Below are 26677 nucleotides of genomic sequence, written 5' to 3' on the forward strand. Positions count from 1 at the left end.
TGAGTGGAGCAGCCCTGCACCAGTGTTTGCTGAGTGAATGTTTCTGTTCTAGTCAATGGGCCTAGCAGCAGCTTAAAGTGAAAGGGTTAAAGTCATGGAAAAGATGCTCTTAGGCTCCTGGCAGCCAAACTGAGTGGGTCAGTCTGTTGTGAAGTTTGTGGTTGTGACTGGAAAGACAAGGACAGGATGACATGACTGTTGTCCAAGGGACCTCATCCAGCCTGTTGGTGGTCTGTGAGGTCAGGCCCTGGGAACGCTTCACCACAGCCCCGCCTCCTCACTTACCCCCATTTGCTGCTCTGTGCCAGTCCTAGGAGGTAGGGGCAGAGGGGGCATCCTCCTCCCGGGCCCCTGTGGCCTCTGCCTGTGCCTGGTGGCCTCCTGGGCCCCTGTGGCCTCTGCCTGTGCCCAGAGGCCTCCTGGGCCTCTGTGATATCTGCCTGTTTGTTCCCTACTGGTTTTCCCTGGGCCGTCCAGCCTGCTGGCCTCACTTCCTTTTTCTTTTTTAGATAGTGGTGGGGATTTACTTAGAGTCCTTGTTTAGACTCACAGCTGACCATGCCTAATCCTCAACATACTTCAGCATTCCAACCAGGGCTATAGAACTTCCGTATTGTCCGCTTGAGGCTGAGATTGTTGTGGTTTGGCTGTTCAGGTTCCACGACCCAAAAGGCTAGCAAGGTGGGGTGCACACTTCACTGGGACACCCCTGTACACTCCAGGCTTGGGCTCTGCTCTGCGCTTAGAGCCCCCCTGCAGCTTAGCCACGCGTCTTTGAACGCTTGTGTGTTGGCACCAAAACAAGGCAGAGGAACAGAGGGCCTTGCTCACCCCTCCTTAGAGGTTCCTCAGCCATGGATGGACCTTTGCTGTGGAAGCATCCGGCCCAGGATGCTCATGGTCCCCAGTGTGGCAGTCCACCCCAGGATGAACCTCTGCATGCAGGCAAGGCTGCCTCAAGAGGCATGGCTGCACAAGGAGGTCCCTTGGGCCGGAGAGTGTCTGTAGCCCACGGCCTCCTCTGCAGCTTCTGGTGGGGCAGCTGGCCTCTTCCTCATGTCTGTTGAGGATTGTCTAACTGGAACAGGCTCCAGAAACCAACATGCTATCCCCGACCCCCTATACTGCCACTCATGTCCACCGCGCCCCATCCCCATGCTGCCATTCAGTATCCATCACGCCCCTCCCCCAGTGCTGCCACTGATCGTCCACTTTTTCACCAGGGACCGTGACTACCACCTGAAGACCTACAAGTCTGTGGTCCCTGGGAGCAAGTTGGTGGACTGGCTGTTGGCACAGGTGAGCATGAGTGGCCCCAGACTCTGTGTGGCTTGGACTTAGCCATGTCGCTGGGGACCGCAGCATAGCTGGGGACAGACCCAGCTCCCTTCTGGTCTCTGTGTCTACAGTGGGACCACACAGGGGGCCTCACAGAAAGGGAACCTGTAGTCACTGTCCATGGGTAGGGGCTTCCTTTCGTGTAGTGTGGCATCCTTAGATGTTCCTGGTGCTCAGTGATGCTGTTTACGCCCAGCTTGCTACCTTTCTGCCGGGCGCCCTTGATACTGAGTATGACAAACCTCTGCCCTCATGCAGTCTGCGTCTCTCGGGTGGCAGCCTGCCATGGGTTGCACTTAGCTGATTCAGTGCTGGCTCCCCTCATCGCATCCCCTTCTGTTCCATTTCAGGGGGACTGCCAGACACGGGAGGAGGCGGTGGCGCTCCACATGGGCCTGTGCAACAATGGTTTCATGCACCATGGTGAGTGCGGGACCCAGAACTTTGCTTAGAGCCTTGAGAGGCAGCTTTTCCTATGTGGTGTCTCAGCATGGATCGCTTGTGCTTCAGCCTCCCCTGCTCCCAGGTAGCATGGTGTCCCCCCACTTGCCTCCCATCACTGTTGCTGACCCCCCTGGGAGGAACTGTGTTCTCCCTTTTAGTCTCTGTCTCCTCCTCAGTGGGTGGCCACTGTGTGCTCCGCATGGTGCCGGGTTGTGGCATGGAGGGGCTCAAGGTCTGGCATATGTGCACATGGGCACCCCCTTGTGTATCAGACAGACTCAACATATCTCGTGCATGTTGATGAGCAAGCGCTGTGGTGGGATGCTCTCGCTTGGACACAGATACAGGCTGCAGAAGTGTGAGCTGGTGGCCAGAGACTGGTCCTGGTAGGCCTCAGGTCATCTCTCTGCCCAGGTGCTTTGCTCAAACTCAGAGTTAGTGAACTTGCTCTGCAAAGGGCCGGCCAGGAGACACTGGAGCAGCTGCCACAACACTGGAGCAAAAGGAGTGTGACTGGGTGCCAATAAAACTTTATTTAGGAAAATAGGCTGGGGTCGCAGCATCCTGAAGGTCATTTGCCTGTGCCTATGGCCTAGCTCTTGGCTCACCTTACCTGACTCCCCCTGGGCTCAGCTCCCTGTGGCCTCAATTTCTTTGGTTTCTCTAGGAGCCTTGCTGTCTCATCCCCTCTGCTGCCCATTGCCTCAGCTGAAGGGGCCAGGCCCGGCTGCTCATTGGGCCTGTTTCCTTCCCAGAGCCGTTTGTGCCCTCTGATAGCACTGGCCCTGCTGCCTGCCCTCTGCAGGAGGCTCTCATTTGTGGGTGAGGATAATTGTGCTCCACCCTGCCTTGTTCCCGGAAGGCAGCTGTCTGGGGATACTATTCAAGGAGGGGCACTGGGCAGCCCTGGTACCCTCAGGGCCTTTCAGGGAGGGAAATTGTAGGCTCTGCAGCTCCCCTGCACCCTGCCACGAATTCAAGTATCTGCTAAAATAGGAAAGGGCCAAAAGTTGGGGTGTGGCTGTGCAAAGGGCAGGGTTATGGAGGAGGGACAGCACCCCGAGCCACGTCTGAACTGAGCCTCAGAGCTGTGGGAGTCTTCAGGGAGGGACTGAAGCAGACAGGGAAGGTAGGCTCACTGTTGCAGCCTTAGAGTCATCCTAGGAACTTGGTCTTCTTATTCTGCTAGAGGAGAAACCCAAGTGCAAACAGGTTAAAGTATTAGATGGAGGGATTTGAACCCAGGTCTGGGTGCGGGAGACTGGTCCTGGTGGGCCTCAGGTCATCTCTCTGCCCAGGTGCTTTGCTCACCTCACCTGGGGCCTCACCTGGCTGTGCTGGTGACTCCAAAGTCTTTCCGCCGTGTATGCTGGGACCTCACTGCTCAGATACAGTTCTCTGACTCTCCGTCTGGCTCTGGAATCTTCTAACCCCATGTTTACAATGGAGGCTAAATAAGCAGGCTGCTTGGAGCCTGACTGCCCTGCTCTGATGAAAGTAGCAATTTGTATGTCTATTTGCTCGGAAGAGGTAATAGGGGTAGCCCAGGAACACACTCACCAGACTCAGAAACACTCACACACCTTGAAAAGAGTGGGGTCTGGAGGAGTCAGTGCTCAGGCTGTCTTGTCCCAGAGCCTCACAGGCCTTAGACAGTTGCTAATTCTGGGCCTTGATGTACCCTTCTTTTTTGTAAGATTTCTTGTTTTAAATGTGTACACACACACACACACACACACACACACACACACACACACATGCTCACAAGTATAGTTGCCCATGGAAGCTAGAAAGGGCATCAGATCTGCTGGGGCTGGGGTTGCAGGTGGTTGTGAGCTACCCAGCGTGGGTGCTGGGAACCTACCCGGGTGTTAGTGTGCCTGGGTGCACTCACTCATGTGCGCTTGTGAGGCCGGAGGTGGACATTGCACGTCTTCCCCAGTCACTTTGCTCTTTCATTTCTGAGACAGGGTCTCCCTCTGAACCCAGAGACCCCCAATAGGGTAAACCAGCTGACCAGCAAACTCTGAAGATCTGCCGGTTTCTGTCCCCCCAGAACTGGGGTTACAGACTTGGCCACACCTGGCATTTATGTGGTTACTGCGGATCTGAACTCAGGTCTTGATGCTTGCATGGCAGGACTTTGCCCACTGAGCCTGCCAGATAGCTAGCCCTTCCTGCGGGTTCACACGTGTTAGCGTTGGTGCGCAATTTGGCTTCAGTACAGTCCTCCATCCGCCAAGCCACACTTGTCCAGGGCTTGCTTCTAGCCTGTGGCTGCCGGCTGGCAAAGGCTGCCGAGACACTGCCGTCTGACCGTGTGCTGTGTGTCTGTGGCTTGCAGTTCTCGAGAAGAGTGAGTTCAAGGATGAGTCTCAGTACTTCTGCTTCCATGCCGATGAGGAGATGGGGGGGACCAGCAGCAAGAACAAACCGCTTCACAATGACTTCAGGCTGCTGGAGAACATTCTGGCAAAGCGGTTGCTGGTAGGTGCACAGTGGGGCTGCTGTCCCTTTCCTCCCGACCCTCCTGTGGCCTGGGAGCTGGGCAGCTTCAGTCAGTGGCCAGAGCAGGACATGCAGCTCTGAGCATGAGTCTCAGGCCGGGGAAGAGAGGTCACTGTGCCAGCCAAGAATGTACTCCTCACAAAGCACTGGGGTTGCAGGTGCTCCTGCCCTTTCATCTGCCTTATACCCATAGCTTCACAGTACCTCCTGAGTCACCTACAGTACTGTAGGTCTCAGGGGAGTGTGTCCTGTCCACATTCAGGAGTCTTGAGTGTCTGCAGTTGGGAGTATTCACCAGCCAGCTCAGGAATGTTGGCATCCTAGCCCACCTTAGGGCTGCCTCGGGGCCACCTCACATGCTGCGCCTGCTGTCTGGAGCACTTTCCCCATCTATGAAGTCCTCAGATGTCACTTCCCTGGCGTTCTTCTTGCTCTGTTCTTTTTCTCTATCCTGAGCACGGTCCCCATCACAGTGTAGACAGTCCCCTCCGCACACAGTCAGAAGTACAAGCAGGGCAGACTCAGTAGAGTTCCCAGTGCCCGTGGGGTTCCTACTGGGGGATTGTGGGTGCATATGTATCCACACCCCAACTCCCAGGACCCCAGCTCATCCTCTGGCCACCCTGCCCTGGGGAATCCCCCAGTTAGTTCCCTTTTACCCCGCTCTCCTGGCACGTGGGATCTCTTTCCTCCGTGTCAAAGGGGTACTGAGCACTTGTGAGGGTATCAGAGAGACTGTCCCTGGGCTGCAGGGAGGGGAGGTGGGGGGTGGGAGGGTAGGAGAAGCAAGCCGACAGGTGATCAGTACTGGTCTGTGGGAGGAGGGCGTGGCACACCCTCACTCGACATAGGTGCGTTTTGTTCATACTGTGCCTCACGACATTCTGATTTCGCTCTGTTCCACTGTAGCCCAGGCTGCACCCCTCTCCTGTAGACTTGGGGCCCCAGCTGCAGGGCTGCACCCCTCTCCTGTAGACTTGGGGCCCCAGCTGCAGGGTCATGGTCTGTGGGGAGCCCCAGCTGCAGGATAGTAGTCCGTGGGGAGCAGGGTGGTGTTGCTCCCACCCGGCTGCCTCAAGTGCGTCTCGGCCTTGGACTTTCAGATCCCGCCGCAGGAAGATGATTATGGCTTCGATCTTGAGGAAAAGAACAAGGCTGTGGTGGTGAAGTCTGTACCGAGGGGCTCACTGGCCGAGGTGAGACCCACAGGGGGCCACTCAGGTGGGGCAGTATTCCTGCTGGGTGTGTCTCCATGTCGCTTGAGGAGGGCCAGCTCAGCAGGTTCTGGGATGCTGGCTGATGCCTTTCCTCTTCTTGCTAATATGGGGAAACTGAGTCAGAGACTTCTTGTCTGATATGCAGGGTACTTGAGAATGAGACTGTCTTCGTAGCATGGTCCACCAGCACCACCTACTGGGCTTCTGGGGTTGTGCAGGGACAGCAGAAGTCTTCCCTGGCAGGGTTTCCTTACTGTCTCCCAATTCCAGCTCAAGGCACGTCATGGCCTAGAAGGAGGGAGGGGGCTAGACATTTGGGTCCTGTTGATGTTCATTCCACATTCTTGGTCACGTTGTCATGGTCACAAATGGCCACCCCACTGACCTTTGTGCCCTCACAGCAAAGGCTGGCCTGACCATTTCTTCCCAAGGGAACTGCCACCCACCCTTGCCTCCTTGGGCTTTGAGCCCAGAGCCTGGCTCCCATCCTTCTCACCGCTCATCCAGAAGGAAGGAATGAGTTTCCCGGAGCTTCTGGAACATTCCAGCTTCCTCAGCGAAGCAGGAGGTCAGTGATCCGTGTGCTCGTCCCTCCAGATGGCTGGCCTGCAGGTGGGGAGGAAGATCTACTCCATCAACGAGGACCTGGTGTTCCTGCGGCCCTTCTCCGAGGTGGAGACCATCCTTAACCAATCCTTCAGTTCACACCGCCCGCTACACCTCCTGGTGGCCACCAAGGCCAAAGAGTGAGTGTGACCCCAAGGCTGACGCAGGTCTCCCTGGTCCCCTTGGTTGGATCTGTGACTTTTGTTCGTCTGATATCAGGTGTCCCAAGTGAACGTGTGTGAGTGGTGTCTCAGGCTTGGGGACACAGGCTCGTCAGGGTGGATACAGTGGCTACCTTCCACAGGTTCAGGTGAATCGGGGTGTGGACAGGTGACAGGTCCACAGGATGGGGTGAGGTGTGTGCTGAGTTGGTGGTGATCAGAAGAAGACAGAGTGTGCAGAGAGACGGTGGCCAGGGGGATGTCACCAAGGACTGTGATGGCCCTCTGAGATGACAGGGAGTTAAGAGGACTTCTGGGGTGTGAGGGCTCTGGGAGGAGGAAGCTTTCGGTGCAAAGACCCTCAGGCCACAGTGTTTATGGCAGGATGGAGGGACAGAGGCAGTGAGAGGTTGGAGTGGGGTGGGAGAGAGGAGAGGTGGGCAAGGCCATAGGCCAGGCCCTGTGGTTCCTTATGCCCGTGGCAAGGCCCCGTGGATGGCCACTGGAGATGGACGCCTCCCTGGGGCTGCAGATGGGAATGGGTGGCAGGCTGGCAGCTGCCCAGCTTGCATGGTCAGGGTGGACCATGTCTAGATGTAGGTGCAGTGGGTATTCTTCTATTTTAAGAATATGCATTTGGTACCATTGTTCCCTGTGATTGATGTAAATGTTGGCTATAAGCTGGGGAGAGTTTTTAGTGGTTCTCAACTGGGAGGTTGGATGACCCTTTCACGGGGGTCATCTAAGACCATCAGAAAACAGAGATTTACATTACAGTTCATAACCCTAGCAAAATGACAGTTATGAAGTAGCAGCGAAAATAATTTTATGGTCGGGGGTCAGCATAACATGAGGAACTGTATTAGAGGGTCGCAGCCTTAGGAAGGTTGAGAACTACTAGTTTAGACTATTTTCTGTAAGGAGGAGGAGAGTTAGGGAAAGGATGACAGGTGAGATTGTCTGCTAGGTGCCAGAGATGGAAGTCAACAGGGTTTACAGTTCTGAGAACAGGGTCGTGGGGGTTCTGCTCGCCTGGGAGGCAGAGAAGGGGTCATACTGTGTGGTAGGGGACATGGCCGAGACAGGGAAGCAGACGGCTACATAGCAAGATGAATGACTCCTGCCACCCCAGCTGGTGCCTCCCCCGATATCCACCCCAGCTGGTGCCTCCCCTGATATCCACCCCAGCTGGTGCCTCCCCTGATATCCACCCCAGCTGGTGCCTCCCCTGATATCCACCCCAGCTGGTGCCTCCCCTGATATCCACCCCAGCTGGTGCCTCCCCTGATATCCACCCCAGCTGGTGCCTCCCCTGATATCCACCCACTCCCAGCTGGTGCCTCCCCTGATATCCACCCCAGCTGGTGCCTCCCCTGATATCCACCCCAGCTGGTGCCTCCCCTGATATCCACCCCAGCTGGTGCCTCCCCTGATATCCACCCCCCCCCCGCTGGTGCCTCCCCTGATATCCACCCCATCTGGTGCCTCCCCTGATATCCACCCACTCCCAGCTGGTGCCTCCCCTGATATCCACCCACTCCCAGCTGGTGCCTCCCCTGATATCCACCCACTCCCAGCTGGTGCCTCCCCTGATATCCACCCCAGCTGGTGCCTCCCCTGATATCCACCCACCCCCAGCTGGTGCCTCCCCTGATATCCACCCCAGCTGGTGCCTCCCCTGATATCCACCCCAGCTGGTGCCTCCCCTGATATCACCCCCCAGATGGTGCCTCCCCTGATATCACCCCCAGCTGGTGCCTCCCCTGATAACCCCCCCCCAGCTGGTGCCTCCCCTGATATCCACCCCAGCTGGTGCCTCCCCTGATATCCACCCCCAGCTGGTGCCTCCCCCGATATCACCCCCAGCTGGTGCCTCCCCTGACATCTGCCATCTTCTCAGTTGGCGCTGTCCCTCTCTGATTTGGTGGATGGCCTTTGGCTCTTTACCATGAGCTTTGGGGACCTGGTTGACTGTGTTTCTAGGTGCTGATCCATTCAAGGCTGATCTCCAAGAGGCCTTGGAGACAGGAGAGGGTGGTGGTGCAAAGGGACTCTAGGGGAACAGCAACTACACTCCTTCTTCTCATGGCCTGTCCCTGCCCCTGTGCCTGCTAGGACCATCAAAGTCCCTGACCACCCAGAGGCCCTGTCCTTCCAGATCCGAGGAGCAGCCCCACTCTGTGTCTTTGCTGTGGGCAGAGGTGAGCTGGAGCCTGGTGTGCAGAGGCTGCATGTGTGCATGAGGAGACGGGTGTCCTGGCACCTGTCGCTCTGGCCAGGACCTGCAAAGGCCAGTTGCAGGAGGGGAGAAGGAACACTTGGAAGGCATGGGGAGTGCTGGGATGGAAACGGGGAAGGCAGGCGCTGCCATCAGATGAGCGGGATGTCCCCCAGCCAGGCAGGAATTCAAAAGGCACCGGGACTCTGAGTTTGGAGGCCCCACCAATCAATTCTGTGCCTACATAGAATCCATGGGTGACCAATCTGAAGCCCCCGTGGTCTGTGCTGCCTTTCTTTAGGGGCTGTTTAAGGTGCTGTTCTGTTGTCTATGAGGCCAAGGATATCCCTGGTGCTGGGCTTCCTGACATCCTCACACCCGGGAATCACCCTTTATTTATTTATTTTTTTGGAAGCTGAAGATCGAACCCAGGGCCTTGCGCTTGCTGGGCAAGTGCTCTACCACTGAGCTAAATCCCCAACCCGGGAATCACCCTTTAACATTTGCATTTTAAATGTTCTACTTTCTGCTTAGAGTTGTACTTACCACGTTTATTATTATTATTATTTTGTTTTTGTTTATGTTTTTTGAGACAGGATTTCTCTGTGTGGTTTTGGTGCCTATCCTGGATCTTGCTCTGTAGACCAGGCTGGGCTCGAAGTGCTGGGATTCATAGAATCGTTTAAAGAGATGTGTTGTGTACAGATGTCACAGATGAGGACACTGAGGCCCAGAGAAGTGAGGTAGCGTGTTGCAGGCTGCAGGGCGGAGACACAGTTAGAAGCCCAAGACTGGGGCCTGCACTGGCCAAGGTCCTCGAGGCCTGCATATCTCATCACTGGAGGCAGTTGGCCATTTCTTTCTATTTCTAGACTTGTTAGTTAGCTCACAGAAACCCAGGGTCAAGAGCTACTTTTGAGCCTTGTGGTAGAGTTGAGGGGATGGGCTTGAGTCAGGCAGCTCTATGTGACCCGGCTTTTCTGAACCTGTGCCCTGTGCGTAGCTTTGGTGTCTCTCTCTACTTGGCTTTGGTCCGTCACTATGAGGCCATGCAGGTTTCTGACAGATAGGCATATGAGATACAACCTTGGGCTAACTGCCCAGCTGTCCCCAAGTGGGGACACCAGCTCTGCCCTGCCCACTGCAGGTATCAGTGGCAGCTCTCTGGTTGGCAGGTGGGAGGAATCACAGCTTCTAGATGCAGCTGTTGGCAGGGGCAGCCTGAATGTGGCTCCTCTGCCTGGCTCTGGCCTCATGTGCTCCTTCCTGTTCCCCAGGCTCTGAGGCCATGGCTGCTGGGCTCTGTGCAGGCCAATGTATCCTGAAAGTCAATGGCAGCAGTGTGGCAAATGATGGTGCCCTCGAGGTCCTGGAGCACTTCCAAGCTTTCCGCAGCCACTGGGAGGAGGCCCTGGTGAGAACCCAGCCAGAAGGTGGGAGGCTGGGCACTGGCTTGAAGGCCCCTTATGAGCACTGAGCTGGGCCATGAGCCCTCCCAGCCTAGGTCTTCCTCCCTGAGCTGAGTGTGAAGGGCCCCTTTACAAGTGGAGTGTTGTAACTGCAGTGTGTAATAGACGCTGTGTACAACAAGCCACAGTGGCCATAGAAATGAGTCTTGTATGGTTGGGGGCCTGGGTTCTGGTAGACATCGACAGTCACTCTTATGGCCACACTCATTCTCTCAGCGAGTGTTTACTGAGTACTTCTCACGCACCAGACATGCTCCTTGGCCTTGAGGATGCAGGAGAGATGAGGGTATTGCCTGTGCCTGTAGTGTTTTCAAAACTGTACTCCCATGCTCCTATATGGAGCCTGTGTTCCAAACTGAGGACTGAGTGTGGCCAGTGTTCCAGAGAGATGTTTTGGAGGTCTCTTCAGAGGTGATCCCATGGACAGGAGTCAGATCCGTCCTGGCCCGTCCCTTCCCTTCTGAGCAGATGGAGGCTGGTCCTCTGATAGTGGCTCTTTGCAGGGTCTGTACCAGTGGGTCTACCATAGCCATGAGGATGCTCAGCAGGCACGGGCCAGTCAGGGTGCCCCTGATGAAGACTCCCAGGAGGATGACCAACCTGACTCAGGTAAGGGACTGGGATTGTGGGGAGCTTCAGTTTGGGGCAACCATAATGGTGGATCATCAGCGTCCCCAGGTCCATCCCGTTTGACCGCAGCCCTGTGTCAGTCCTCTTGGCTCTGTAACAGCTCAGTGTAGATCTTCAGGGAGAAGACCAAGAGTGAGCTGCAGCAGTAACCCTGGTAAAGACCAGTTGTAAGCCGGGTGGTGGTGGTGCACGTCTTTAATCCCAGCACTCAGAAGCAGAGCCAGGCGGATCTCTGTGAGGTTAGTAGGTCACACTGGAGGTCTCATAACCCAGGAGAGTTTCACTGGGCCATGTTTCTTTCTGGGACTCTAGCGGGAGTCCACTGACTTGTCTATTTCAGTGTCTAGAAACTTCCCACACTCCTCATCTCCTGATTCTCTTGTTAACTGATGGCCCAGCACAGTTGGCCCAAGTCCCGACCACTTGCTAACTTTCTGACTCTCCCAGCATCTGTCCATGAAGGACCCTGATGACACCATTCCCATTTACTCTTCATTGACTCAAGAGTTGGTTGCTTAATAACAGCCCAGTTCTCCCTTGCTGACGGTGTGACAGATTTATGGGTTATGGGACCAGAAGTATGTGTCTTCTATGGGCCACTGTCATATCATGACCTGCCACGGTCCCCTCTGGAGTCACCTTTGGCCCCTTATCAGTCAGTTCACTTCCTCTGCTGGCTGTTGACAGGCACCACAAACTTACTGTGGCCCAGACTGAAGTTGGCTTTCTCCCAAAACCTGCCTCTGGTCCATCTTTATCCTTCTGGATTCTCAGGCCTCTCTTTTGTCCCTGTTCCTGCAGTACCCTCTCCACCCACTCTGGCCCTCTTTCCTTCCACACCCAGGGGCTGACCAGTTCCCTCCTTCACTGGCCCTGGTTCTGTCTGCAACTGTTTTGTTTTTGTTTTTTCGAGACAGGGTTTCTCTGTGTAGTTTTGGTGCCTGTCCTGGAATTCCCTCTGTAGACCAGGCTGGCCTCCAACTCACAGAGATCCGCCTAGCTCTGCCTCCTGAGTGCTGGGATTAAAGGCATGTGCCACCACTGCCAGACTTGCAACTGGTTTTTACCAGAGCCTCAGCTTGCTCTGTCCTCTCCCTGGTTGACTTCCGCCACATGCCACACACAGTGTCCTCACAAATGAGAACAGAGCCTTCTGGTGGCCCTCTCCCTGCTCAGGGACAAGATGAAATCTGACCACAGCCTCCAAAGCCTGGGGTCTGGGCCAGCCTGGCTCCCGGTATCGCCTCCCTTCTCTTCCCTATTTCCTTCCTCTCTGCAGCTAGCTGAATAGACTTCTGCCCCAGCTTCTGGTGTGCACTGCCTGGCCGCTGCCCTCCCTTCCCTCAGAGGTCACCTCCTCAGAGGTCACCCCATGTGCCCTAAACACATAACTCCTTCGTGGAGCTGGAGCACAGAAAGGTGTGGGCTCAGCACGCTGGAATCTGAGTAGAGTCAGCAGGCTTCAGAGCTGGCCCCAACCAGCACCTCTCACATCTCCGCCTCTCAGTTGGCTTTTTACACAGTGGCCCTGGCAACTTTGAATCCGCTTAAGAAAGAGAATGTCTCCTCCCTTCTGTGGATCCAGTGAGGATCCAGACTGGCAGTTTCCTGTTGTCTGTGGGGTCAGCCTGCACTAGGAATGTGGCACTTGGGTCAACTCCAGGAGGGACTCCTCTGTGGGTGGGGCAATGGACCGGCAAGCAGGTGAAGCTACAGTGTGCTTGCTGGTGTGTGTCCCCACCATGGCCCATTCAAGGGGACTGTTCTCTGTGTAGTTTGCCCCTCTGGCCTCCAGCCCTGCCCCTGCTGTCCCTGGGTCCCCAGCTGAGCCTGCATGAGGATGGCCCTGTGGTCAGCCTGACGCTGGACAATGTGCACTTGGAAGACGGTGTGGTTTATGAGTATGTCAGCACAGCTGGAGCCAAATGTCACGTGCTGGAGAGGATCGTGGAGCCCCGCGGCTGCTTCCGCCTGGCTGCCAAGGTCTCACCCTGTTCCCCAGTCCCACCCCAGCCATCCCCATTCCACCCTGCCCCATGCCCAGTCCTACCCCTAGCCTGCCCCCCCAGGCCCTAACAGGCTCTTTTCTGCCCCAAGGTCTGGGTAACTGATTCCTTTGCCCTGGAGCCCTGGCATCTTTTCCTTTTCCCAGTACTCAACCAGCTGCAGAACTGGGGAAGATGGTTACTATCCTTTTAGCCTCACTTTACCTTTCTTCAAAATGGGTGCGTCACAGCACAACCTCTTAGGGTGGCGTGGTACCAAAAGGGTCCCTACGGGTAAGGACACTCTGCCCCCGTGGTACCCAGTCATGCTCAGTAGCTGTCTTATCTCCCACAGATCCTCGAGGCCTTTGCTGCAGATGACAGCATCTTTGTGCAGAACTGTGGGCGGCTCATGGCCATGAGTAGTGGCATTATCACCATGTCCCATTATGAGTTCCATAACATCTGTGACACCAAGCTGGAGAGCATCAGTCAGAGAATTGCCTGCTACCAGGAGGTGCTTGCTGCCCACACTCTACTTACGGCTTCTTCCAGGTTCACCCGAGTGAGACTAAACTTGATGGGCTCAGTCACGGGCAGGCCCTAGGTGAACTTGAGGCACACTTGTATCCAGGTGCCTAAGCAATTCCTGTGGGAATCTGATTGCCCATATCGGCTTCACTCTGAGGCTGGGGCTTCGCTGATGGTGACCAGATGGTGACAAGATTGTGACGAGATGGTGACCTTGTGACTCTAGCTGCAGCATCCCCTGTCCAAATGGACTCACAGGGTGCTCCTCGCTCTGCGCATGTCCCTTGCCTTGCCCTGCCCTGAGCTTTGTAGTAGAGGAGGTGACCGTGCCTGCACCTCCTAACTGAGGGTCAGGAGACATGGTTCCTAAGACGTTACGACAGTTAAAATAGAGAGAAGTGTAAATGTCAGTGCTCAGTGTCACAGACCCTGCCAGGCTGTCCCTGCGAGAGACACTCAGGGGACCCACTTCATCCACAGCTTTCCTGTTTTCTCACGTTGAGGATGGTGGTCTAGGCCAGGATAAAGTGGCTCCAGGGAACTCAAGGACCACTGACGCCACCTCACACGCCCTGTCCCCACCTCTCAGTTTGCAGCTCAGCTGAAGAGCAGGGTCAGCCCCCCCCCCACTTCAAGCAGGCACCCCTGGAGCCCCACCTGCTGTGTGGCCTGGACTTCTGCCCCACCAACTGTCACATCAACCTCATGGAAGTGTCCTACCTACCCCAAGACCACCCCTTCGGTGGGCAGGTCCTTCAGCATCCGCTTCGGACGCAAACCCTCCCTCATCGGCCTTGACCCAGAACAAGGTACTTGCGTGTGTCTATTAGGAATTGTATGAGATCTCACCTCACAGAGGAGGAAACAGGGAAATGTCCAGATGGTGTTAGTGGCTTCATAGTCATCGGGACCTAGGCTCCCATCTTGCTGGAGACCATCTTTACTTTGAGTCTTTCACCTTCAGGGTGCCTCTCGTGGTAGAACGTGGCTGCCAGAGTACCTGCCAGCACTCTAGGTAGGGAAGATCTCAGTGGTTAAAATGTCTTATCAACAAATGGCAACTCTCTTCTGAGAATGTCCTAATGTTCAGAGGTTCGGGCAGGGTGCTCTCCCTTGTGAGTCTGGGCCTGTTTCTGAATAAGCTCCCCCACCTTCACTGCAGGCCACCTGAACCCCATGGCCTACACTCAGCACTGTATTACCACCATGGCTGCCCCATCCTGGAAATGCTCATTTGCGGTAAACGGGGACTCTCAAGGCCAGGGTCTCAATGACAGCAGCTTCGGGTCAGCCACTGGTGGCCTCAGCCAGCAAGACTGGGGCCTGAGCTTTCTGCTCAAACAGGAAGACCGAGAGATCCAGGATGTGTACCTACAGCTCTTCACCAAGCTGGATGTGGCCCTCAAAGAGATGAAGCAGTACATCTCCCAGATCAACAGGTGAAGCCTGACCCCAGGGCAGATGGGGCTTCTCAGCCGTCCCTCTCTGCAGTCCAGACACCATTGTTCATTGACCATCCTGAGCACCACGGGTCCCAGGCAGCATGCCTGGGCTCTACCCACCAGGTGCCTGGAGCATCTGTAACAACAGAAAGTCTCTTCTTTCCCAGGGAGAGCCTGCTCTAAGGAAGTGAGGGGAAGAGGCAGTGTCCTCGTGAGGCTAAAGCTCCTGCCTCTGAGATGCTATGATCTAACAGTGCGGTAAAATGGGCCGCTACCAGGTGTCCCTGTTACTGTAGGACGTCGTGATGTACACAGCAGCTGCCAGCTCTAGGCAGCGGCACTTCCATGGTCACTTCTCAGGAGGCAGATGGAGAGAGGCTGGCTAAACTGCCCCTTGAGGTTGCTAAAGCCAGAGACAGGCAGTTCTGTATAGCACATATATAACAAAAAAATGTCCAGGCTCAGGATGCAGGGAAGAAGAGGAGGGGGAGAGACAAGCAGAGGAGGGGAGGAGGGAGGGGAGGAGGGACAGGTGGAAGAGGGGAGGAGGGATAGAAAGAGGAGGGGAGGAGGGATAGGAGGAGGGGGAGGAGGAGGGGAGGAGGGACAGGAGGAGAAAGTAGAGGGGTGGGTGGGTGGAGGAGGGACAGGAGCCATTGTAGATCAAGAGACCAGAAACAGTGTCCGGCCCAGTGTAGGGACTGTTCTCTGTCCACTACCTGGAAGGGACACTTGGACCCCGTGAGTGCCATTTGTGTGAGGCTGGACACCAGATGCTGCTGAGGGAACTAATTTTGTGTAGTGCAGTGAAAGCTTCGCAGTCAGGCTTAAGAAAGGCCCCTGCCTTGGTATGGCAGTTTGGGTGGGTGGTCTGTGCTGTGGGGCCCCTGGGCATGTAGGGTGTTCCCAGCATGCCTGGCCTCTGCTTGCTCAGGGCCATGGTGTCCTCCTCCAGTGGACAGCCCAGTCTGTCTCCACGCACTGCCCAATATCCCTGGTGGGCACATTTATTTAAAATTCTTACAGCCTTATAGTCACTTGCAAGGACTAGGTGATACCCTATGTCTTTTATATATTTCAACACCATCCTCACAGCAGCCAGCCACGTAGATCCTGAATTTACTCTGTTTTCCAGAGGAGGAAACAGAGGCTCAGAGGGAATAACTTGCCTCTAACCTGGGAAAGGTCCATGTGAGAGCATCAGCAGGGCCCCACCTAGCTGCAAAGCCTGTCCTGATAACTGATATTCATTGCAGCTGTCCGTCAGAGGCCAGACTGTCTGCCACCTGCTTTAATTAAGTAAAAGTTTTATTGTGAAATTACCTGCCAGTGGTTTGCTGCAGTGGCAGAGCTGGGGGCTGTGCCCGAGGACTCTGACCTGCAGACTCTGGGTTTCTCTTTTACTTTTTTTGTTCTTTAGAGACAAAGTCTCACGGAGCTGAGGCTGGCCTAGAACTTGCTATGTAGCTGAGAGTAGTCTTGAGCTCTTGACCCTGTATATATTCTTCCAGAGTGCTGGGATTACAGGTGTGAAGTTTCCAGGCCTGGTCCCAAGTCGCCAGCCTGTGGAGGTGTTGATAGCCAGGTCCAGCAGGAGGCAGCACTGAGCGCCCATGGAGTTGCTGGTGGGACTTCCAGGGGAGAGAGAAGTGCTGCTGGGCGGCTCTCCTCCCCGCCCCCTGTGGAGTCAGAGAGGAGGTGAAGCTGAGCCCCTGTGTGGCAGTGTTAGCTGGCCTGTGTCCTCACCTTCAAGGCCTTTCCCTTGCCCTGGCAGGCTCCTGTCTACCATCACAGAGCCAGTGGTAGAGCACTTGCCTAGCAAGCACACGGCCCTGGGGTTCTATTGATCCTCAGCTCAAAAAAAAAAAAAAAAAGAAAGAAACAAAGAAAGAAACAAAGAAAGAAACAAAGAAACAAAGAAAGTGTGCTTCAAGGTATCAGAGGATGAGCAGGAAGACTCCGGCCATGACACCAGGAGCTACCGTAACTCCTACAGGTGTGTGTGTGACCTGAAGGAGGCAGCTGGACAGTTGAGGCTTCTGACTTGTGGGAAAGTCAAGACTGTGACATTTCTCAGGATGCAGGGGTATCAGTCTCTGGGGCTAACAGTATGTGTTTGGTGGGTGGAGGTGCAGGGTCAGGGCGATTTGAGCCTCTCAGAGAACATTCTAGAATGCCTGCTTGGCTCCCTTGCCCTGAGCTGAGGTTTCCGAGCCTGACACATAGACATCGTCCATGTTCCATATACGCCTTTTCTCACCCAAGTGACCAACTGCTTGGTATTGCCCAGGATCTCCATCCATCTGTCATGCCGGTTGAGGGCAGGGCCTGGGAGGTGAGGCATGGGGAGAGCATTCTTAAGACTGGTCTTGAATATGCAGCTTAGACTGCTAGTGTTCATGTGGCCGAGGCTGGGAGGGCCCATGGCTAGTGGCAGGACAGATGGGTTTGGACATAGCCTTGGGAAGGACTACATGGGTGTTTCTTCAGGGAGCAGATAATTGGGCAGTGGGATAGTGAGATTCAGAGTGAATCTGTCTGCTTTTGAAGAGTTTATTTTTGGGAAACTGGCTTTTGGTATCTGAATTGTGCATTTAAAATTCTCCACTGGCCGCTTGTGGGTGTGGCAGGTCCTGAGCGTCGGGGTTGAGGTTGGAGGTGTTGCTGGCACAGGACCATTCACCCAGAGGCTCCTGCATCTCCCGCAGACACAGAGCTGCAGCTGCACTGCCGGGACACTGTCTTCTGTCAGGCCCTGGTGGCCGCTGTGTGCACCTTCTCAGAGCAGCTCCTGGCCGCCCTTGACTACCGATCCAACAACAATGGCGAGCATGAAGAGAGCAGCCGAGATGCCAGTTGCAAGTGGCTGGAGCAGGTGGTGACCACCGGCATCCTGCTGCACTGGCAGTCTCTGCTGGCACCAGCCACCGTGGTACGAGAGGTACACTATTACAGGTTCTTTCAGCTCCTGTTTATCCAGGGCTGCTTGTGGTAGTGATTTCCTGAGTGTTTACTGCTAGAGTCGGGAGTATGTGGATGAACAATAGTCTCTATGCTCTGTGGCAGTGGTTCTCAACCTGTGGGTTGCAACCCCCCTGACAAACTTCTGTCTCCAAAAATATTTACATTACGATTCAGAGCAGTAGCAAAACTACAGTTATGAAGTAGCCGCACACTTAACTTTATGGTTGGGGGTCACCACCACACAAAGAACTGTGTGCATTTGGAAGGGTGAGAACCACTGCTCTGTGGTGTCCTGAGGAAGGGAGGCAGACAGACAAAGAGAAATAGCACCCACCTATGGCTCTGAGCCACAAGCAGGCGCCTTGGGACAGATGGAGTCCAGAGGGGAGGGAATGTTACTTGCGTCTAGTACATGTGTAGTGGGCAGAGGTGCTGGCTTAACATCCATCCCACAGCAGCTTCAGTACAAGTGGCTCCAGAGACTACCATGGGTGGCCAGTGCAGCCTCGGATCGCCCCCTGCTGGCTCCTGCTGAGCACTGCTTCTGGTCTCCAGGATCTGCCTCTGGCCCAGAAAGCGCCCCCCACCCTCACCCCATACCGGCCCTCACTGAACTCCTCTCAGGGTGGAACAGGAGACCCAGCTCTTTGGATGATGTCACCAGCACTGAGCTCACTTCCTAGCAGTAGACTGAGAGGAGAGGGGAAGACATCAAGCAGGGAGGGAACTCGGAAAAGCCACAAGGCCTTGGGAGTTTCCCTCTGAAGGGAATGGTCAAAGCCAGACTTTCTGGGGAGGCAGCTTTTGAGCACTGGCCTCTGCCAGCCAGAATGATGGGCTGAGGAAGAACACGCGGAAAGAATAGCATGTGCAAAGGCCCTGAGCAGGGGCCTGTGTGGCCAGAGGAAGCAGGCAGGGGGCTGGGTAAGCAAGCTTGGTTGGGTGGTCTGCAGGTAAAAAGCAGCTCAGAAGCTGCAGGGCAGGGGACTTATGTAGCCTGGGCTAAGTTTTAAAAGGAAGCGTGTGACTCTGGGGGTGGGGGAAGGAGGCTGGATGGAGAAAGAACCCTCTGGGATGGCCTGGTGAAAACTGGCCTGCTGAGAAGTGACCGGAAGTGGGTGTTAGCTGGGAGGCTGGAGGGAGGCCGACTGTGTCCTGGTGGCTGGCCTGTCAGGCCTGGTCATGCTGCTGGGTGGAGTTAGGGGACCAGGATATGGAAAGCCTTGAGGAAGGTGGGCAGAGCAGGTCTGAGAGGTCAAGAAAGGAAGTGCAGGTGTTCATGGAGTTAGCTGGGTTTCGGAAGGTGCTTGGTGTGGCTTTACTGGGGCCACACAGCGAATCAGAGTAGAGATAAGTTCTGACCCAGATGGGTCGGTCACAGGACAGGCGGTGGGATGGATGTCCCATGATGTCACACACAGAGTCACACTCAGGACATCCACAGCCCAGCTAGCCTCATAGGTGAGAAGCATGGCATCTCCATGGAGGCCCAGGACAGGGTGGCATCTGAGCCCTCACCATATCCTCTCCCTGCAGAAGGAGGAACGGACCATGCTGGAGGACATCTGGGTGACTCTGTCAGAACTGGACAATGTCACCTTCTCCTTTAAGCAGCTGGATGAGATGTCTGTGGCCAGTGAGTGAGCTCTCCCTTCCTGCCCTGAGAGTCAGGCTGCTCAGAGGTGCCCTGGCTCTCCCCTGCTGCTAGGCTAGCAGCTCAAGTTGACCCGTTTCCAGTGCTTCAAACCTCACCTGTGTCTCAGAGTCAGCCTTTGGGGAGCATGTGGAAAAGGAGGGGTGTGTTAGCTGCTTCTCTTGTTGCTACAGCAAAGTACCTTGGGAAGTCTTTAGTTGACAGCAGCTACCTGTCTTGGAGGCTGGGCTCAGGGAGAAGTGGTGATTGATTAGTGATGCCTGCATTGGATAGGTACAGGCTCTGAGTCACATCTCGTCAGCCATATCTTCCTTATGGCTGCTGATAAGCTACAGGACCCACTTTTGAACAGATTTTGCCTGGTAGGGGAGCTCTGAGTAACTTCCAGGCAAGGAAGTCACAGGACAGGGTTGGGGAGGCTCAAGACACTGCATCCAGCTCTCCTCTGGGACAGAATCAGTGTCAGAGCCATGAGGAAACCAGTGGGGAAGCAGGGCCTGTGGAAACAGGTGAAGGGAGTGGCATCCCGGGCTGCTCTGGAGGCCATGTGGGGCTGCTCAAAGCTAAGCATGGTGGGGGAGATTGAGGCTGCCTCTCTGGGATGTCGGGGTAAGGAGGCCTCAGATATCATTCTGTGGAAACACAGAAGTCCCAACATGCCACCCTGAGGCTGGGAAGACTGGAGGGTCTAAGGCTATCCCTTTGAGCCAAGAGTGCTGGAGGTATAAGGTTAGCCCTCTTGAGTGCCATTCTGGCCCCTGAGGAAGGAGGCCTATGCTGCTCTGGTGCAGCTATGCCCAGCCTCCCCTCTGGCCTCTTTAGTGAGCCAGCCCCCTTTGCCTCACTCGACAGACACCAGCGTCTTCTACCACATCGAGGGCAGCAGGCAGGCCCTGAAGGTAGTCTTCTACCTCAACGGCTTCCACTTCTCCAGGCTGCCCTCTTGCTTGGAGGGCGGGATCAGCCTCAGGCTGCACACTGTGCTCTTCACAAAAGGTGAGTGGCCAGCCTGGGGTCCTGGGGAGGGAGGCGGGCAAGGCCACTGAGCACCCCAGGGCACCCACTCTGCCTTGCCTTCCCTCATAGCTCTGGAGAATGTGGAAGGGCCGCCACCCCCCGGCAGTCAGGCTACAGAAGACCTACAGCAGGAGATCAACACTCAGTCCCTGGAGAAGGTGCAGCAGTACTACAGAAAGCTCAGGTAGCTGCTGCAGGCTGGCAGGGGTGGGCGTGGGGGGTGGCGGGGGGGGTCTGGGAAGGGAGCCTGCGGAGGAGGACACATCCTGCCAAGCCATGGGCAAGGCTAACTCCCTCTGGAACACATACAGCACTGCACAGAGGCTGCTGCTAACCCATTGTACAACTGAGTATGCTGAGGCCCATACATCCTGCCCCAGGTCACACAGCCAGATGAGCCTAGTCTCTTTGGTCTATTCCTCCCTGTTGCTAAGGGGGTCCTTGGGCTCCTAGCACTGGGTCCTGCTCTGAGGAGAACTTCCAGAGAGAAGTAGAGAGGGCAGGAGACAGAACTTTGTCCAGGAAAGCAGCTAAGATCTGACTCCAGCCACCTCCAGCCACTCCCACAGCCACACTCCAACACACCCACAATCTCACCTTCCCCAGACCCCGTACCAGACTCCCAACCATGGCCCTTCTTGAGTTCTGTCTCATAGCCCTCTCTGCAATATCAAGAGGCAGGGAATGGGGGACCTGGGTTTCCCTGGAGGGGACACTCTCTTCCCAGGTCTGCTATGACCATTTGCAAATTGGAAAATGAAGCTTCCATGCATTTGCTAGGCAATAAGACCCAGGCACAATTTACAACTTAATTGTTGCTGCCATCTGTCTGTCCTGTGTCTGTCTGATTAGCCATCCTTTGCTCCGAGTGCTCATGGAGACTTTCTGTGGGCCCTGCACTGCCCTGGCACTTGGGAAGCAGTCCTGTTCTTTATGAACATGTGTTCTGTCAAGGCTGGGCTGCCAAATGCAGCCCATCCCTTGTGTATAAATAAAGTTTTATTCACACACAGCCAAGACAATTTCTTCCTAAATCCTTTGTGGCTCTTTTGCTGTGTACGGCAGATGACAAGGACTCTGGTTAAAAGGGCCAGTGCTGTCTGGTTGGCCCATCTAGAAGGACTGAGAGGGAGAGAGAGAAAACACAGGCTTGTAAACCTGGAGCAGTTTTGTGCCAGTTGAAGATGTGCAGAAAGGAGAAACCAGGGATGGATGGGGAAGTTGTCCAGGGCAGTCAGGCAGAGGTGGCATTGATGCCAGAGAACCTTTCTTGCTTCCACCTGGAGGTGACAGTTGGTACATACAGTCCGCAGTCACTTCCTTCTGAGAGCCCGGGGAAGACGCAGGGCTGTAGCCAGAGGGCTGGGACCCCGGGCTGGGGCATGGCCAGAGTGTGTGTGTGCGCCCACATGTGATCCTTAGCCCCGTCTGTCTGTTTCCTTCAGGGCATTTGACCTGGAACGGTCCAACCTCCCTACAGATGCCGGCACCACAGCTGTGAAGATCGACCAGGTGTGCTGCTGTTCCTAGAAGCTTGGGCAGAATGGGGACACTCGGGGCAGGGTTACTCCGGGCTGAGTCAGCCCTGAACAGAATCAGACTCAGAAGCCCCCCCAAACCCCACAGCCCCTGCCAGCTTGCTTCCATTGCCCAGGACAGAGGTTCTCAACCTGTGGGTCACAACCCCTTTGGGGTCAAATGATCCTTTCACAGGGGTCACCTAAAGACCTAAAGATATTTGCATGCTGGTTCATATCAGTAGCAAAATTACAGTTACGAAATAGCAACAAATAATAATTTTATGGTTGGGGTCAGCACAACATGAAGAACTGTATTAAAGGGTCACAGCATTAGGAAGGTTGGGAACCGCTGTCCTAGGACTTCCTTGGGTGACATGCTCTTGCTGGCCTCTTGCTTGGGGGCTCTCTCATGAGCACTTTGTCATATTTCTTGAGCTGAGACTGTCAGGCCAAGTGTGGATTCACACAGTATTCCTTTTGCTTCAGCTTGTTGCCAGGCATGTAGAAATCAAAAATTCTCCATTAAAACGGGAGGCTTTGTCGCTTCTTGGCCTTTCGGGGAGAGCAAGTGTCATGTCTGTTCTCGCCAGTTTAGCGCCTTGTCGGTCCCCCATCTAAGGACAACGATAAAATAAAAGCTTCCGTATAGAGAAGCCAGCAGAGAACTGGAATGGTCCGAGATCTAGCTGAGGGTCAGTTCCATTGCATCATGGTGGGCCTGAGTGTTTTCTGCCTCTTACCCACAATTCATCTCTCCGGCCTGGTTGCCCAGGCCCAGGCAGGCCTTGAACTTAGAACAGATTGTGAGGAACTGGTCTTGGGGCTCAAGCTGTGAGCTCTGAGGGGCGTGGACACCATCTCTGGGGAATTTGTAGTCTGTTGGCTCCAGACCAGAGCATCCTCATGCATATGGTCGAGGAAGACTGGGCCTAAGAAAGGGCTTGTCCTCTGGAGAGGCCACTTGGGCTAGTTGTGACAGGTTTAGGGAGCACAAAAGAGTTTACCAACTTAGACTTGGCAGGGGAAGAGCCAGCTTGGAAAGTCAGAATTGAAACAGTAAACCCTAAACACCAACGTAAGGGCAGTGGGAGCTACAGATGGTTCTTGAGCTCCAAAAGCAACACGGGGGAGACAGCTGTGTAACAGCTGGATTACAAGGATGACAGGGAAGGTCGGTGAAAGTCTTGGGGCTGTGGGCTTCCTGGACACCTGTGACATCTCCTGCAGCTGATATGTCCCATCAATGCCCTGGATGAACTCTATCATCTCATGAAGTCCTTCGTGCACCCCAAAGCTGGTACTGCTGGGAGCTAGGCGCCGGTCTCATCCCCATCTCCTCGGAGCTCTGCTACCGCCTGGGGGCATGCCAGATCACCATGTGTGGCACTGGCATGCAGCGGTGAGCCTGAGCCAAGGCCAGATGGGGCGGGGGTGGGTGCTGGGTAGGCTCTGGATATTTGGGGGCTCACACACAGAGGTGGGAGGGCTGGGTTCAAATCTGGGTGCTTCCATGCCCGTATTATGGGCCTTGGCTTACCTGTTGGTGAATGTAGTGACTGAGGTCAGGGAGCCTGGGAGGGTTGTGCACTGTTCTGATTCCCGCCCACTCAGAGGGGAGAAACTCACCATGAGTGGGTCGTCTTGCCATTGTCCAGGGGAACTGCTGTCTCCTTGTAACTATGAAGCCAGTGTGAAGCTATCCCAGAGTTCTCAACTGGGGTGATTTTGCTCTTCTGGGGATACCAGCAATGTCTGGAGACATTTGTGGTCCATTTGACTGTGGGGAGGAACAGAGTGGGGTAAACAGCAGGTGGAGGCCAGAGAAACTGCTGAGTGTCTTACAGTACAGAGTATGGCACACTGTCTCAGGGGAAGCCTGATGTGTTAGAATTAGGGAAACCGAGGTACAGGGCACAGGGAGACTGGATAGAGAAGATTGAGGATCCAAAAGGTCTGTCTCCCAGCCCGGTCTCTGGAGCAGACATAAGGCACACACCTCTGTCTCCTCTCTGACCCCTAAGAGAGCCTCCAAGGGCCTCCCTCAGTCAAGTGTTTGCAGCAGCCTCTACCTGGACTCTTGTAGAAGCTCCAGGAGCCCCTGGTTTATGGTACTGCCTTAGGGGGTGTGGGTAGCATGCACACCCAGGAGGTGATGGCTGCCAGGGGGACTGGATGGGAGGATCCAGGAACCTCCCTGTGAGGCAGTGTACACCTGGGGATAGAGTGGGAGGAAGGGACGCCGTGGTGGACAGGAAATGGTGGACAGGAAGCGGTGGACAGGAAATGGTGGACAGGAAGCGGTGGACAGGAAGTGGTGGACAGGAAGTAGTGGACAGGAAGTGGTCATTATCTCACCTCTTCCTTCACCCACTGCAGGAGTACCCTGAGTGTGTCCCTGGAACAGGCAGCCATCCTGGCGTGGAGTCACAGGCTGCTGCCCCAGTGTGTCATGCAGGCCACAGACATCATGCACAAGCAGGTATTGTGGGCATTGTGGCCAAGGATCCTGAGCTCAGCCCCATGGCATGTGGTTCATCTTGGGACTGGTCCTCCTCAGCCCCAGATACCTTGCTCCATCTCATTTATTTGGAGCTGTTCACGTTTATTGCCCCACCCTGCTCCCTGCTTCCCCCTGGGCCCTGAGCTCCACAGGCCCAGGCCTGACAGCAGTTTTCCTTCTAGGGTCCCTGAGTGGAGATTTTGGCCAAAACCCTTTGAATCAAGGACCCAATGCCTCAAGGTGCACCACGGTGAGTGGCCACCCACCTTCTCCAGCCCCCATCCTCTTTGCAGGAAGGCCAAGGCCTGCTTGGCATAAGGCTCCAGGTCTCGCCCCAAACAGAGCCCCACTGTTCCATTGGGCCGCTTCTCACTGTGGAAGGCTGCAACCATGGCCTCACCTGCTACCCAGCCTCTGAGCGACTGTTGGGCTCCCTCCCCGACCCCTCATGGTGGCTCTGCCGGTCCTGTGGCCACAGACTACTGTCATCTTCAGCAGCCTGCTCCTGTGCCCCCCCCCAGGGGTCGTGACTCTTTAGTCCCTGCCAGCTCTGCCACCAGTGGCTGCCCAGGAGTTCTGAATAACTCCTTGTCTTGAAATAGTGGCTCAGACAGTGTCTCTTAGTGAGAGTGACCCACGGAACCCCAGTGTGTTCCTGATCAGGGCTTGGTGTACTATTGTCTCCCCTGAGGCCCGTTCATGTCCTTTCGCCTGCCATGTTTTCTTGCTCCCAGCTCATCTTCATGCTTTTATGGCACCTGGCTTGTTCAGGAACGGTGCCGTCCACCCTCTTGTAAATCCTATGCCCATCAGCAGGCGAGCAGAGGTCCAGAGATGTTCAGCAAGAGCTGGAATGGTGACCCCAGACAACATAGGCCTAGACATTTAACTCTTCACCACTGTGTCATTGTCCAGGTCACCACAGTGACCTCCTGTCTGGCCTCCCTGCCCCTGTAATCATCCCTGCCCATGGCTGCCTCTCCTTAAAGCCCAGCACACCTTCACCGAAGGCATACCTCAGTGTTCCTGTTCTGCAACCCTTCCGAAACCAAGGGACCATCAGGCGACAAGCAGACAGGCCCCAGATCTGTGAGATGGTGAGAAGCTTATTGTCCAGTGTCTGTACCCTATAAGCATCCAAATACACGTGCCATTTGGAAACACCTTGCTTGCCTCTAGAATAGTGGTTCTCAACCTTCTAATGTTGCAATCCTTAATACACTTCATGTTGTGGTGACCCCAATCATAAAATTATCTTCATTGCTACTTCGTAACTATAATTTTGTTACTGTTCTGAAGCGCAATTGTAAATATCTAATATGTGACTCCCAAAGGGGTCACGACCCACAAGTTGAGAATCACTGCTCTAGAGGGACAGCATCTGTCTCTGAAAAGGGGACACAGGGACCAGGGCAGCTTCAGTAATTATCTATCACTCTCTGAATTTTTTTTTGGTGTGAATTACTTGTCCTGGTAGATAAAGGGGAAGTAGCCACATGTGGCGGCCACTGGGCCCTTCCTCATGCTCTCTGCCTCCACCTGCCAGCCTCTACCGCCTCTGCCAGCCTCCAGTGGATGGAGACCTCTGAACACCAACATGCACCCTGTTCGGCCACTGCCTCTGCAGCTGCAATGTGAGAGGACATGGAGGGGCCACAGGTGACCTGAGGCTTCTGCCACAGCTGTGTTGAGACCAGCTGACCCTGCTGTCACGTCCAGGACAAGCCTCTGTGCACACACGGACTGGCTGATCACCCCTGGGCTGGCAGGCTCTCCATACTTCTGCCTAAAGCCTGAGGGCTGCTAGGGCCCCCAGAGCTCATGAATGTAACTGGGGCCTGGATGCTTACACTCACCCAAGTCCCCTACACAGGGAAAGGTCACATGGTCCGGTAGCTGGAGGCCTGCAGACCAGCTCCTCAGATGGCAAAGCTGCACTTTGAACCTGGGCTTCCTCCCAGGTCCACATTCCTGGAGATGGTGCCTGTTTCCTGTCCCGGCTGAAGCTTCCGGACATGCCCCCCACCCCTTACTAACCTGCTCAGCAGACTCGAGACAGCCTAGCCTCTGCCAGGAGAGGACACTGGGCAGAGCAGCTGTCACCTCGTGACCACTTGAGAGCCTTGTTGGCTTCCAACATGACCCACCACCCTCGGAATTTGAACTGCTAGCTCTGGGCACCAGATTGGCTCTGAAGTTAATTTATATGGCACAACAACTCTGTGTTTATATTTTGTATTTTTTTCTTATCGTTATTGTTAGTGTTGTCAAGAGTTTCTCCTTTCCCTGAGTTTTATGATTATGTCTTTGACACTTTAAAGTTCAGAGAAAAGTATATTGCCTAATGGGACCAACATAAAGTAGTATCAGCAACTTTATTCAGTTCTACTAAAAAACAAAAGAAACTAAATTATTTTAAAAAGTTTAAGATGCTGTTATTTCCATTTTAAAGTCTTAAAGTCATGAGATGTGG

The 26677-nt window shown here is 54.9% G+C and overlaps 1 protein-coding gene across 1 annotated transcript in view; it reads left to right on the top strand.

Moving 5' to 3' along the window:
- LOC118581908 (phosphatidylinositol 3,4,5-trisphosphate-dependent Rac exchanger 1 protein-like) overlaps positions 1 to 25867 on the top strand; it is a 45939-nt gene extending 20072 nt beyond the window's left edge. The window contains 23 exon segments of the mRNA XM_036184307.1: positions 1170 to 1299; positions 1689 to 1761; positions 4127 to 4269; positions 5394 to 5486; positions 6105 to 6253; positions 8390 to 8475; positions 9770 to 9906; positions 10465 to 10570; positions 12387 to 12574; positions 12932 to 13093; positions 13697 to 13732; positions 13735 to 13824; positions 13826 to 13916; positions 14270 to 14546; positions 16324 to 16367; positions 17258 to 17481; positions 19050 to 19149; positions 20020 to 20163; positions 20254 to 20368; positions 21630 to 21696; positions 24081 to 24183; positions 24387 to 24454; positions 25751 to 25867. Of these exon segments, the coding sequence (XP_036040200.1) occupies positions 1170 to 1299; positions 1689 to 1761; positions 4127 to 4269; positions 5394 to 5486; positions 6105 to 6253; positions 8390 to 8475; positions 9770 to 9906; positions 10465 to 10570; positions 12387 to 12574; positions 12932 to 13093; positions 13697 to 13732; positions 13735 to 13824; positions 13826 to 13916; positions 14270 to 14546; positions 16324 to 16367; positions 17258 to 17481; positions 19050 to 19149; positions 20020 to 20163; positions 20254 to 20368; positions 21630 to 21696; positions 24081 to 24183; positions 24387 to 24454; positions 25751 to 25867 (2743 nt within the window).
- The last annotated feature ends 810 nt before the right edge of the window (positions 25868 to 26677 follow it).

The sequence above is a fragment of the Onychomys torridus genome, chromosome 4 (genome assembly GCF_903995425.1).
Source record: "Onychomys torridus chromosome 4, mOncTor1.1, whole genome shotgun sequence".
NCBI classification, from domain to species: domain Eukaryota; kingdom Metazoa; phylum Chordata; class Mammalia; order Rodentia; family Cricetidae; genus Onychomys; species Onychomys torridus.